Below are 13,090 nucleotides of genomic sequence, written 5' to 3'. Positions count from 1 at the left end.
GGCCTACTCCTGCTTTCTGTGTTTGATCCCAGTTTGTTCCTCTGTCACCCAGCTCTCTAACTGTATCCCTGTTGTGTGCTGCCTCCCTGACCTTGCTCTTCCTCTCTGTGATTTCCAGGCCAAGGTGCAGATGTTGGACAGTCTCCTGGACATTGAGGTCGCCTACAGTCTCCTCAAAGGTGGCAAGGAAGACGACGCCAAGAACCCCATCGACGTCAACTACGAGAAGCTCCACACACAGATCAAGGTGACTCTGGGCCCCCCTCCACTTCAGCCAAACGCCAGTGACCTTTCCCCGCAACCTTTCGGTTTGCTCTGTTGGCTGGACAGCTGCAGAGCATTGCCGCACCGGCTGAAGTTACCGCAGAGGTCCCACTCTCTCAACCCCGCCCCTTATCTGAGGCGCGACCTTCCAGATAAACCACCCCCACTCATCTCACCCGATGAGATAGCAGGCCGATGGTTTTCTGGTCCCCTTCATTACAGTTATACTTTTTAACGTTACATTAACTCTTGCATTCTTCTTGTCAAAATGAATCCGTTGAGCTTCTTTCCATTAGGTTTCATCTGCCGCTTGGCCGTTTGTAGACCTGTCTCAAATCAATCAATCCACATTTGTCCATTTGGAAACTAATTCTGGGTACCATGATGTTTATTCAAATTTACATACAAATTGATAACAACAAGAAAAATCACAATTGCAAAAATCTGACTGGTTAAATGAATGTAAAAGAACCAGTCCAGTAAGTTAATCAGTGAGGCATAAAGCTGTAAACATTGAGCAGGATGTTTCTTAAAATTTGTGGCCATTGCTAGAATTGAAGCCGTTGATCGCTTTTCCCACCCTGTTCCTCTTGCCAGAATTCCTAAAGAACGTCACTCCAGAAAAGTAAATAATGAACATAGTTCATGGAAAAGGCTGCAGTGCAAGAAATGGGTGGGACGCTGACTGGTGTAGAGCTGCCGTGGTCGAGTAGTACATGTGCATACTGTCTGTCTTAGTCTTTCTTTAGAAACCTGATATAGATTAAAGGAATTAAACTACTACGAGTCATAAAGTCTTCCAGGTTGGAAACAGATCCTACGGTCCAACCAGTTCATGCCAACCATAATCCCAATCATAAACTCGTCCCATCAGCCCTTCAAGCCTGCTCAGCCATTCAATATGATCATGGCTGACTATCCCCGTTCCTACTTTCTCCCCAAACCCTTTGATCCCTTGTTCATGAACTGGTGTTATCACTAGACTATTAATCCAGAGATGCTGTGCACTTGGGTTCAAATCTCGCTCCCGCAGATGGTTGAATTCAAAATCTACTGATGGTCGTGAAACCATTGTTGATTGTTGAGAAAAACCCATCTGCTTCGGTAATGTCCTTTAAGGAAGGAACTGGCTATCTTCACCTGGTCTGGTCTACATACGACTCCAGACCCACAGCACTATGGTTGACTCTCAACTGCCCTCTGAAATGGCCCAAGCAAGCCACTCCGTTCAAGGGCAGGTGGGGATGGGTGGCATGGTGACTCAGTGGTCAGCACTGCTGCCTCACAGTGGCAGGGTGCCAGGTTCGATTCCAGTCTCCCCCGACTGTCTGTGTGAAGTTTGCACGTTCTCCCCGTGTCTGCGTGGGTTTCCTCCCATAGTCCAAAAGATCAGGTGAATTGGCAGTGCTAAATTGCCCATAGTGTTAGGTGCATTAGTTAGGGGGAATGGGTCTGGGTGGGTTACTCGTCGGAGGGTCGGTGTGGACTAGTTGGGCCGAAGGGTTTGTTTCCACACTGTAGGGGAATCTAATCTAATCAAATACTGGCCAGTCAGCGAGGCCCATATCTGACAAATAAAAGATAGTTTACCAAATGTATTGTAACTGTACCCACATCCCCCCGCTTCCTCTGGAAATTCATTCCACTCACAAACCATTCTCTGTGTTATCAAATAAAATTACCCCTCAGGACCTTTTCAACTCTTTCTCCTCTCACCTTAAAAATATGCTCCCAATTTTTGAAGTTCCACAGCCTGGGGAAAATACAGCTGCCATTCACCTTATCCATATCTCTCATGATTTTAAAAACTTCTGTAAGGTCACCTGTCAACCTCCTGTACTCCAGTGAAAAATAGTCCCAGTCTATCCAGCCTCCCCTTATCATTCAAACCCTCCAATCCCAGCAACGTCCAGGCAAATCTCTTCTGAACCTTCTCCAGCTTAATAATAACCTTAAAGCAGGCAGTCCACTCAAAAACAACACGTTTGAAAGTGTTGGATAATAAATCTATCCAATTCTGGTCTCCTTCCTATCGGAAGGATGTTGTGAAACTTGAAAGGGTTCAGAAAAGATTTACAAGGATGTTGCCAGGGTTGGAGGATCTGAGCTACAGGGAGAGAGGCTGAACAGACTGGGGCTGTTTTCCCTGGAGTGTCAGAGGCTGAGGGGTGACCTTATAGAGGTTTATAAAATCATGAGGGAGCATGGATAGGGTAAATGGACAAGGTCTTTTTCCCTGGGGTCGGGGAGTCCAGAACTAGAGGGCATAGGTTTAGGGTGAGAGGGGAAAGATATAAAAGAGACCTAAGGGGGCCACTTTTTCACACAGAGGGTGGTACGTGTATGGAATGAGCTGCCAGAGGATGTGGTGGAGGCTGGTACAATTGCAACATTGAAGAGACATTTGGATAGGTATATGAATAGGAAGGGTTTGGAGGGTATGGGCCAAGTGCTGGTAAATGAGACTAGATTAGGTTAGGATATCTGGTCAGCATGGACAAGTTGGACCGAAAGGTTTGTTTCCGTGCTGCACATCTCTATGACTCCATGACAAGCTTCTATTCCCATCCCCATGAGTGGCAAGGAATAAAGGAGGGAAAGAGAGTAGATGGGAGGGGGAAGTGAAGAGATGGATTTATTCTTTTATTCCCATGTGGGGATGTACACATTGCAGACAAGGCTGGTATTTGCTGTCCATGCCTGATTGCCCTTGAGCTATTTGGCTCTCAAGACCATTTGAGAGGGCAGTTAAGAGTCAACCGCATTGCTGTGTGTCTGGAGCCACATACAGACCAGGCAATGACATATGAACATACAAACATATAACAGCAAATTTCCTTCCCTATGGAATGTTGGTGAACCAAGTGAGTTTCTACAATTGGCCTGGTCGCCATTCTAATGTGTCTTTTAATTAAATTTTGCCGTGTGTCTTGATGGGACATGAATCCGTGTCTCCAGCATTACCCATACAGGGAGAACAGTGATGTAAATACAGAGGGAGAGAGAGACATTGGGAAGAAAGTGTACCACACAGAAAAGGGGAAACTGATACCATCTCAAATGTGAATATAAAATTTCTGCTCGCTAAACAATTAGGATGTGCATTATTTCAACAGATATTTCACGTCATCTGTCTTCGTTTCATAAATCTTGAAGGAAAATACAGATTTGGCAAGTTGAGTATGGACTATTTTGAAGAACAGCTGATAAAATGAAATAGTGTACCCCATCCAAAACTCGCACGAGAGACAATTTCAGGAACTAATCATTAACAGAGAAATATACTTTCTGAAATGTACTCCTGGCTGGCTGCTAAAGTTTTAACCTTTTGAAGTTTGACACTGTCATCCTCACGGATCACAATACTTCCAGGTTTCATAGCACCCGCACACATTTTAAAATGATGCCCATACAGCAAAGTCTCTGTCATTAATATCAGTCAGGAAGAGCGGGGCTCCCTGAGGAACGCGAGTACTATCTTATTTAAAGACATTCGTCGCTGTTTCATGTCACTCACCTGATTTCACATTCACGTTGTAGCCATTCCATTAGCTTGGTTACTGCGGAGCTAACGTTGACATTACTGCGTGTTTCATCATCACTCGGTTCCTTACTGTCTTTTAAACTCTGTGCCTTAGGTTCTGACCAAGGAGACAGACGAAGCCAAGTTAATCGTCGAGTATGTTAAGAACACACACGCTGTGACACACAACCAGTACGATCTGGAAGTGATGGAGGTGAGTGCTGTGGGGGCGTTTCATGGCCTGTGTTTGGCCAGGCCTTTCGGGTGGTAATGTGAGGTTTGGAGTTGCCTCCCTTTCCAAGGAGGCTCCTGTCAGAGGCCAGGCAAAAGTGAGGACTGCAGATGCTGGAAATCAGAGTCGAGATTAGAGTGGCACTGGAAAAGCACAGCATCCGAGGAGCATGAAAATCGTCGTTTCAGGCAAAAGCCCTTCATCAGGACTGGAGGCAGGGAGCCTCCAGGTTTTGCCAGAGGCCTGCAATTGTTTCCTGTCTCCAGGGGGCAGTTCCTGACACTGATAGAGAGCACCACCGAGCTCTTACAGAGCAGAAGGAGGCCATTCAGCCCGTCATGTCTACATATGCAACATGGCATAATGGCATTCTGCCTTTTCCCTGTAACCCTACACATTGTCTTTTCCCTGCGACATTGAAGGGAATCCAGGGCGGGGACCTAGCTCCTGCCCATTCCTTTCGGTGCCTCCTCACTCACACTCTGATAACAGTGAGATACGGGCCCTTTCGTCTCACTGGCTCCCTGGTTTCTCTCTGTGGGTGTGATTCCCCTGTTAAAACCAGCTCCCAGGTTTGTTTCAGGTGTATTAGTGAGGAGGGAGGCCTTTGGCAGTCAAATAGCTAGCCTAAGGTGCCACAGGAAGAATGGGCAAGTAGTCCGCTCCAGTGTGACAGTGTGCAACACCTTCACTGGAGCTTGTGGGTCTGGACCATATCCTTGGTGCTGGTTTATATTCACCCTGGGCCTTTACAATGGAGCCCTCAATACATGGAGGTGGGGGGGTGTGGCGGGAAGGTAAATGTGGGCACTCCGTGGCGTGTGGATTCTGGCATGGGGCGGTTTTCACATCATGGGGCCTTCCTTTCTCTTTCTGACAGATCTTCAAGATTAAGCGCGAGGGGGAAGAAGAGCGTTTCGAGCCCTTCAGCGAACTCCACAACCGACAGCTGCTCTGGCACGGCTCCCGCATCACCAACTTCGCTGGCATCTTGTCACAGGGTCTCCGCATCGCTCCACCAGAGGCTCCCGTGGTTAGTGACGGTGGACGGGGAGGGAGGTGTGAGGGATTGGTGAGAGTGAGAGATGGGGGAGGGGTGAGACAGAGACAGAGAGACTGGGATGCGATTTAGAGAGGGGTCTGGGGAAGAGGGAAAGGGAAAGAGTGATAGAGAGAAATTCCAGGTGAGGGAAGGGTCCAGGGAGAGATGGCAAGTTCAGGCGAGAATGAAATGGGGTGAGGTGGGGTTTGGGAGAGGTCTGGGGTTCAGGTGAGAGACAGAGGATCAGGGCTAGGGAGAGAGACAGGTGGAGGATTTAGGCTAGAGTTCACAGACAGAGGTTCCGAGAGAGTGAGACAGACAGACACAGGGTCGAGAGGGAGAATGAGACAGAGGGTCAGAGAGAGAAGGGGAGGGTCTGTCCTGGGTCAGAGTCAGTAGCAGATTGTATGAATGCTCCATCATTTTACTTTTTATTTGTTCTTTCTCTCCCAGACCGGCTACATGTTTGGTAAAGGAGTCTATTTTGCTGACATGGTTTCCAAAAGTGCCAATTACTGTCACGCATCACAGGCCGAGCCTGTGGGGCTCATTCTGCTAGCAGAGGTGGCTTTGGGAAACATGTGAGTAGCAGAATGGCTTTTCATTGTCTCTCTGTGAAGCTGTAAGCTGTCATTCATGTAACTCTGATCTGAGATAGGAACCTTACTAGGCCACTCTGCCCTTTGAACCTGCACTGTTCCTCACTGATCTGTGTCTCAATTTCATTGACCAACATTACTTCCATAACCTAAATCTTTAAAATTTTCAATTAAAAACACTTGGCCACATCAGAATAAGTTCTCTTTATCTATACAGCCATTAGCTCCAGTGTGGAGCTCCGCTCTGGGATTGGAGCTGTTAGCCCCAGCGTGGAGCTCCGCTCTGGGATTGGAGCTGTTAGCCTCAGCGTGGAGCCCCGCACTGGGATTGGAGCCGGTCGCCACAGCGTGGAGCTCTGCTCTGGGATTAGAGCCGGTCGCCCCAGCTTGGAGCTGTGCTCTGGGATTGGAGCCGGTCGCCCCAGCGTGGAGCTCCGCTCTGGGATTGGAGCCAGTCGCCCCAGCGTGGAGCCCCGCTCTGGGATTGGAGCCGGTCGCCCCAGCGTGGAGCTCCGCTCTGGGATTGGAGCCGGTCGCCCCAGCGTGGAGCTCCGCTCTGGGATTGGAGCTGTTAGCCCCAGCGTGGAGCTCCGCTCTGGGATTGGAGCCGGTCGCCCCAGCGTGGAACTCCACTCTGGGATTGGAGCCGGTCGCCCCAGCGTGGAGCTCCGCTCTGGGATTGGAGTCGGTCGCCCCAGCGTGGAGCTCCGCTCTGGGATTGGAGCCGGTCGCCACAGCGTGGAGCTCCGCTCTGGAATTGGAGCCGGTCGCCCCAGCGTGGAGCTCCGCTCTGGAATTGGAGCCGGTCGCCCCAGCGTGGAGCTCCGTTCTGGGATTGGAGCTGTTAGCCCCAGTGTGGAGCTCCGCTCTGGGATTGGAGTCGGTCGCCCCAGCGTGGAGCTCCACTCTGGGATTAGAGCCGGTCGCCCCAGCGTGGAGCTCCGCTCTGGGATTGGAGCTGGTCGCCCCAGGATGGAGCTCTGCTCTGGGATTGGAGCTGTTAGCCCCAGCGTGGAGCTCCGTTCTGGGATTGGAGCCGGTCGCCCCAGCGTGGAGCCCTGCACTGGGATTGGAGCCGGTCGCCCCAGCGTGGAGCCCCGCTCTGGGATTGGAGCCGGTCGCCCCAGCGTGGAGCTCCACTCTGGGATTGGAGCCGGTCGCCCCAGCGTGGAGCTCCGCTCTGGGATTGGAGCCGGTCGCCCCAGCGTGGAGCTCAGCTCTGGGATTGGACCTGGTTGCCCCAGCGTGTAGCTCTGCTCTGGGATTGGACCTGGTTGCCCCCTGTGATGATGAATAATTAACCCTTCCATTGATTATTTTGTCTCCAAGTGTTGATCCCAAGGATATTGACTGTTGAACATTGTGTTTTCAGGCACGAGTTGAAACGAGCTAATCATATTACAAAACTACCGAAAGGCAAACACAGTGTGAAAGGTAAACTCCGCGGTGGGGTGTCAGGGTGTGCTAAGGGCAGTGTGGGCAGCGGGCAGAGGTTGAGCCCAGGGAGGGAGGCAGTGGCGAACAGAGTGGAACGAGAAAGTACCTGCTGCAGAAGGTGAACACTGGCACTGAGCTGTGGAAGGTGCCCAGTGCGATGGATCTGGGGGATTTCTCTCTCCTTCTGTTTGTGACACTGATGAAGAACAGCTTGCTGCCAGTGTGTTGGGCTGAGATCACTGACTCTGGGAAATGCCACCACTCCTTATTAGACCTTGTCTCTGGAGTTCCCTCACCCCTGGTTCCTGTTGCCCACCTCCACGTGACTGTGCTAGTTTCCTTCTGTTGGCAAAAGAGTGAGCTGAGTTACATGTAGCATTCCTGTTGGCTGGAAAGTAGGGATGAGTGTGGACCATTCGGCCCTTCGAGCCTGCTGTGCCTATCAGCATGATCATAGCTGATCATCCAATTCACTCCCGTGCTCCTGCTCGCTCCCCATACCTTTTGACCCCCTTCAGCTCTAAGACGTTAACTCCTTGAAAACATTCCATTTGACCCTTGAGTGCTTTCTGTGCTAATGAATTCCCCAGGCTCCCCACCCTCGGTGAAGACATTTCTCCTCCTCGCCGTCCTGAATGCCCTGCCTTGTATCCTTAGACTGTGACCCCTAGTTCTGGGCTCCCCCATCATCAGGAACATCCTGCCTTTACCCTATCAGCATTTTATCAGTGAGACCTCACCTCCCCAAACCCCCCCCCATTCTCCTAAACTCCGGTGAATCTAGCCTGGAGTGCTCCAGCCTGCCTTTGTAAGTCCATATGGTGTTGTTGGTGGAGGGGCCAGGCAGCCTCACTCTGAATTCAAGATGGCGGCAGCTCAGGAAAGGGAGGGGTGGGCTGCTGTGTACGAGGCTGCCTTTACCCTATCAGCATTTTATCAGTGAGACCTCACCTCCCCAACCACCCACCCCCCCTCCCCATTCTCCTAAACTCTGGTGAATCTAGCCTGGAGTACTCCAGCCTGCCTTTGTAAGTCCATATGGTACGCGATATGGTGTTGTAGGTGGAGGGGCCAGGCAGCCTCACTCTGAATTCAAGATGGCGGCAGCTCAGGAAAGGGAGGGGTTGGCTGCTGTGTACGAGGGGCTGGCCTCGCTTCCCTGTTTGGCTATGGCGGTGGGGGTGGTGAAGTGGGTTCTTCCTGAAGAGCGGCGCACTACCCACACGCCTATCGTAGCAAATAAGCCTCTCCCTCCCGTCTCCCCACAGGCATCGGCAAGACTGCTCCGGATCCTAATGCCACGGTCAAGATGAATGGAGTGGACATCCCATTGGGAAAAGGTGTCCAAACACAAGTCACCGATTCTAGTCTCCTGTACAACGAGTATCCTTTTCTGGGAAACACGGAAAATCTCAGCAGGTCTCACGGTATCTGTAGAGGGAGAGAACGAGAGTTAATGTTTCCGGTCGCTCCTCCTTCAGAACTGGAGGGAGTTGGAAATATGATTTTTTTTTTGTCATCATTGATTCATTGGCCAAATAAGACACAAATGCAAATTTGAAATGGAGCACGGGGCCCCTGGTCTGGAGGTATTGAATCCAGAATTGTTACAGCGTAGAAGGAGGCCTTTTGGTTCATCAGGTCTGCGCTGATTGTATCCAATAATGCCAGTCTCCTGCCTTTTCCCCATAGCATTACTATCCAAATAACCACCAAACACCCTCTTGAATGACTCAATTGAATCTCATCATGCTTGCTTTGATTAAACGTCACTTTAAATCTATGCCTTCTTACTTTTATGAGCGTTTTCAGCTTCTCCCTATCTGAGTTAGATTCTCCAGTGTGGAAACAAGTCCACACCAACCCTCCAAAGAGAAACCCACCCAGACCCATTCCCCTACATTTCACCCCTGTCAACGGCACCTAACACTATGGGCAATTTAGCCTGGTCAGTTCACCTGGCCTGTGGGAGGAAACCAGAGCACACGGAGGGGACCCGCGCAGACACGAGGATCATGTGCAATTCCACACAGGCAGTCACACGAGGTGGGAATCGAACCCAGGAGCCTGGTGCTGTGAGGCAGCAGTGCTATCCACTGAGCCACCGTGCCGCCCCCATCTACTCTGAGCAGCCGGCTCGTGACTTTGAAATCAAATCTCCTTTCAGTCTTCTTCTGTCTAAGGAGCAAAGACCCAGCTTCTTAACTTTTTGTTGTTCTGCTTCTTTAACGATTGTATGATTTTTGCTATTTAGACAGTTTTCCATTATTCTGCCAAGAACACTCGCTCCGAAGCAATGCTTTATCTCTTTGCAGCGCTGATGGTTTTGCTTTTGTTCCATCACGTCTTTGTTATTTTCTCCCTCCTGCCCTCTTGCATCACCTTCCGCCACTGTATTGGACTCTAGCAATTAACTCTTTTTCTCTACACAGATGCTGCCAGACCTTACTGAGCACTTGCTATTTTTGTTTCAGATATTTATTATCTATGGCATTTTGTTGTCAAGGCCTGAAGTTGATGTGTTTTTATTTTAAATTCATTGATCTCTCATGTCACAGCGAAGGCAAGCCCCTGAGCTGTAAAATGTTGCTCGGTAGGTAGAATGCTTGCTTCTGAATAAATGATCTGGGTTCACGGCCCACTTCTGGACGTAAGCCCTCACATCCAAGCTAGCATTCCTGTAGTGAGGGAGAGCTGCCCTATTATTAGTGGCTGTTCTGGTACATTGTTGGTGGAGGCCCATGTTCAAGTCCCACCCGCTCACAAGGTCTGAGCAAGTTGATTAAAACATCAGGAATGGATGCGGTTCTGAGAGAAATGGGCTTTGATTTGATAGTGCTGTCATTGAGAGCTGTGCTGGGGGATGACAGCAAAAATCAAGAGGAGTGCAGTCTCTCATACAGACTGCACACTTGCTCTCTCCCTCTTTCTCAATGTCACACTTTTTTTCTCTCTCTTTCGCTCATATTCCCTCATCCCCTCATATTCTCTCTTAATCTTATGCATTCTCTCCTTCTCAGTCTCACACGTTTTCTCTCTCTCACGTACACATTCACACTCTTTCCATCCCAACAATTAGTGGAAGGGCCTTTCCCGTAATAGTACAGTGCAGAGAGAGGCCATTTGGTGTCCATGCTTTGAAAGCCTCTGTCAGTGCTAATNCAAGTGGGAAAGAGTGTTGCCCCACCCCACCCAAAACACCGAATGGGAGAAATAGTGTCCATTCCCCTCTCCCCCACAACAGCGAATGGGAAACAGCAGACGGCAGATAAGAATCAACCGCATTGGCTGTGGGTCTGGAGTCATGTGGAGGCCAGACCAGGTAAGGATGACAAATTTCCCTCCCTAAAGAACCAGCAGATGACAGCAACGATGGTTACATGGTAGCCTTGAGGCTAGCTCTTCGATCCAATTGGATTCCGATTTCCCCACCTGCCCTAGTGGTATTTGAAACCCTCTCTCCAGGACGTTAACCTGGGGCTCTGGATGACAGCACCACCTCCTGGTTTGATGGTGGTGGTGGTGAGTGAGCTGGGGCACAGCCTGCACTAGACAGCCAAGACTTGGTGAAGAACAGGCCACAAGGGAAATTACCGGGGCGGGGGCCGAACTGGGGACATGTAAGGAACGGGAGGCACGGCATTTCATTGACGGAGTTGTCTCCTTGACCCATGACCTTTCAGGTACATTGTCTATGATGTGGCCCAGGTGAACCTGAAGTACCTTCTGAAACTGAACTTCAAGTTCAAAACCTCACTCTGGTGAACGCACTGCTTCTTTGGAACCTCCGCTCCCTAAATAAATTTAAAGAAAACACCATTTGCAAAATTCCAGGCTACCGGGGGCAGTGAAGGATGGGAGGGGGAGGTTGCATCCTGCAAAGGTTTGTTGGGGGGGCTGAATATCAGATCTCCCCTTCATCTGCTCAGCTGAGCTGTGCTGGGAGGGAGGTGGGGAGGGGAGCAGAGAGCTTTGGGTAAGCTGGCGTGGTTGGGAATGGTGTTATTATAGCACCCCACCCCCAATCGACAAACTGACAAAAGCCATAAATTAGGATGATTGTTGTTAGAATTCTTTTTTTATATATAAAAAGGAAAACGTGCAAGCTGACTACATATTTTTGGGTTTGAGTGTCGTAATGGCTGTTAGTTTTAATTCAGCCAGTCAAGTGGCTTTCCTGACTGTTGGGAAGCATTTAGTTTACTTGTGAAAGTCCTGACTGGGAGGAGAGAGGGAGGGAACCCACCTTTATTAAGGCAGGCAGAACCAGCACTGTATGGTTTTGCTTTGTATTTGCTACCTTCCCTTCATTTGATGGGCATTTTTCTTTCTCTATAACTTCATCCTTCACTTCAATGTTTTGTTTTTCCATTTTATATAAGGTGAGGAATAAAGGACGGCTTTAAAACAAAACCCTGGTACGTCTGTGTTTATTATAATGTGAGAATAATTAGAATCCCTACAGTGTGGGAGCAGTTCACATTGACCCACCCCATTCCCATAACCATAACCCGGCATTCCCCATAGCTAACCTGGACACTGGCCAATCCACCTTAACCTGCATGTCTTTGGTGGGAGGAAACTGGAGCAGCTCGAGGGTGGAATTGACCTTGGGCCCCTGGTGCTGTGAGGCAGCAGTGCTAACCCCTGAACCATCATGCTGCCCAGTTATGCAATTAGTTGTGCCTTTGTAGTTCTTTGTTAGTGTGAAGGGGGGGTGTTTTGCAGCAGGTAAGGCTGGTAACAGGTTTTTTTAATTCATTCATGAGATGAGGGCATTGCTGGCTAGCCTAGCATTTATTGTCCATCCTTAATTGCCCAGAGGCCATTCATGGCAATCATTAGACTTTGAAGTCTTGATATTTGTTGAAGTCAGATTTCGCCAGCTGGACTGGTGGGATTTGAACCCAGGTCCCCAGGGTCTCTGTATTAACAGTCTGGTGATAATACCACTAGGCTGTTGGCTCCCTAGGTTGCACTCCAGCCTGAGGCAAAAGTTCACAGGTTCCAAGTGCGGCAGGATTTGAACCCATAATGCAAGCTGACACACCGCCTGTAGTACATGGGGAATGCTGGGCAGGAGGAGGTGCTGTCCTCCCACTGTAATCTTAAACCCTAAGTGTTGTGCACACATTGGTGTCCTTCCTGCAGCCTGAGATTCTGGAACAACTTAACAGCTTGGCAGTCATTCCAGAGACTGGAGAATTGACTGCGCCTGGCAAACTAAGAGCAGTTGGATGATACAAACCAAGAGTTGGGGCTTGTGACAGAGTAGAAACCATTTGGATTGATCATTCATCGGTTTTGGTCTTTGGGGGGAGTGAGAGGTGAGCCTAGCAATTGAAAGTTTCTCGAGTTATACTTGGAATTGTGATTACTGTCAATGAAGTTTACTCATTAGACCGAACAAGTGATGGCCCGGGGCAAACTGACCTAGGGAGATGCTTAATTAGTGCCTATAAGACATGCAAGGTCCTAAGCACACCACCTAACCCTGGAGATCAAAGTTATTAACACAGGAGAGAATGCAGCTGTCGGCTCATGTTCCACGATAAGTTAATTAGGTCTACACTGTCCAAGAGTGAGGATCACATGGTTATTTACCTGTTTAGCCTGACTTTTTTTTAAAAAGATATGCTATTTTTCCATTTACCTCAGAGTGGATCTAACTAATTATTTAAAATGTTTGCCCCTAGGTTTAGTTCACTGTTCAAGATTTTATGTGGTATCTTATGTGTGTTGATTCCTGATATCAGCACAGCAGCCAGATTGGCAGTACCATGGTGGCTCAGTGGTTAGCACTGCTGCCTCCCAACACATCAGGCCTGGGTTGAACTCCAGTCTTGGATGACTGTGTTGAACTTGCACATGCTCCCTGTGTCTGTGTGGCTTTCCTCCCAGAGTTGAAAACTGGACAGGCTGGGTGGATTGGCCATACTAAATTGCCCATAGTGTACAGGGATGTGTAGGTTAGGTGGATTAGCCATGGGAAA

The 13,090-nt window shown here is 49.4% G+C and overlaps 1 protein-coding gene across 1 annotated transcript in view; it reads left to right on the top strand.

Moving 5' to 3' along the window:
* parp1 (poly (ADP-ribose) polymerase 1) overlaps nt 1–11,510 on the top strand; it is a 60,819-nt gene extending 49,309 nt beyond the window's left edge. Inside the window, exons 17-23 of the mRNA XM_043687287.1 lie at nt 119–247; nt 3,903–4,001; nt 4,900–5,052; nt 5,515–5,642; nt 7,033–7,094; nt 8,366–8,480; nt 10,781–11,510. Of these exons, the coding sequence (XP_043543222.1) occupies nt 119–247; nt 3,903–4,001; nt 4,900–5,052; nt 5,515–5,642; nt 7,033–7,094; nt 8,366–8,480; nt 10,781–10,862 (768 nt within the window). The 3' untranslated portion in view covers nt 10,863–11,510. The remainder of the gene's footprint in view (nt 1–118; nt 248–3,902; nt 4,002–4,899; nt 5,053–5,514; nt 5,643–7,032; nt 7,095–8,365; nt 8,481–10,780) is intronic.
* The last annotated feature ends 1,580 nt before the right edge of the window (nt 11,511–13,090 follow it).

The sequence above is a fragment of the Chiloscyllium plagiosum genome, chromosome 3, assembly GCF_004010195.1.
Source record: "Chiloscyllium plagiosum isolate BGI_BamShark_2017 chromosome 3, ASM401019v2, whole genome shotgun sequence".
Classification (NCBI taxonomy): domain Eukaryota; kingdom Metazoa; phylum Chordata; class Chondrichthyes; order Orectolobiformes; family Hemiscylliidae; genus Chiloscyllium; species Chiloscyllium plagiosum.
This window is presented reverse-complemented; position numbering and strand designations above follow the sequence as displayed.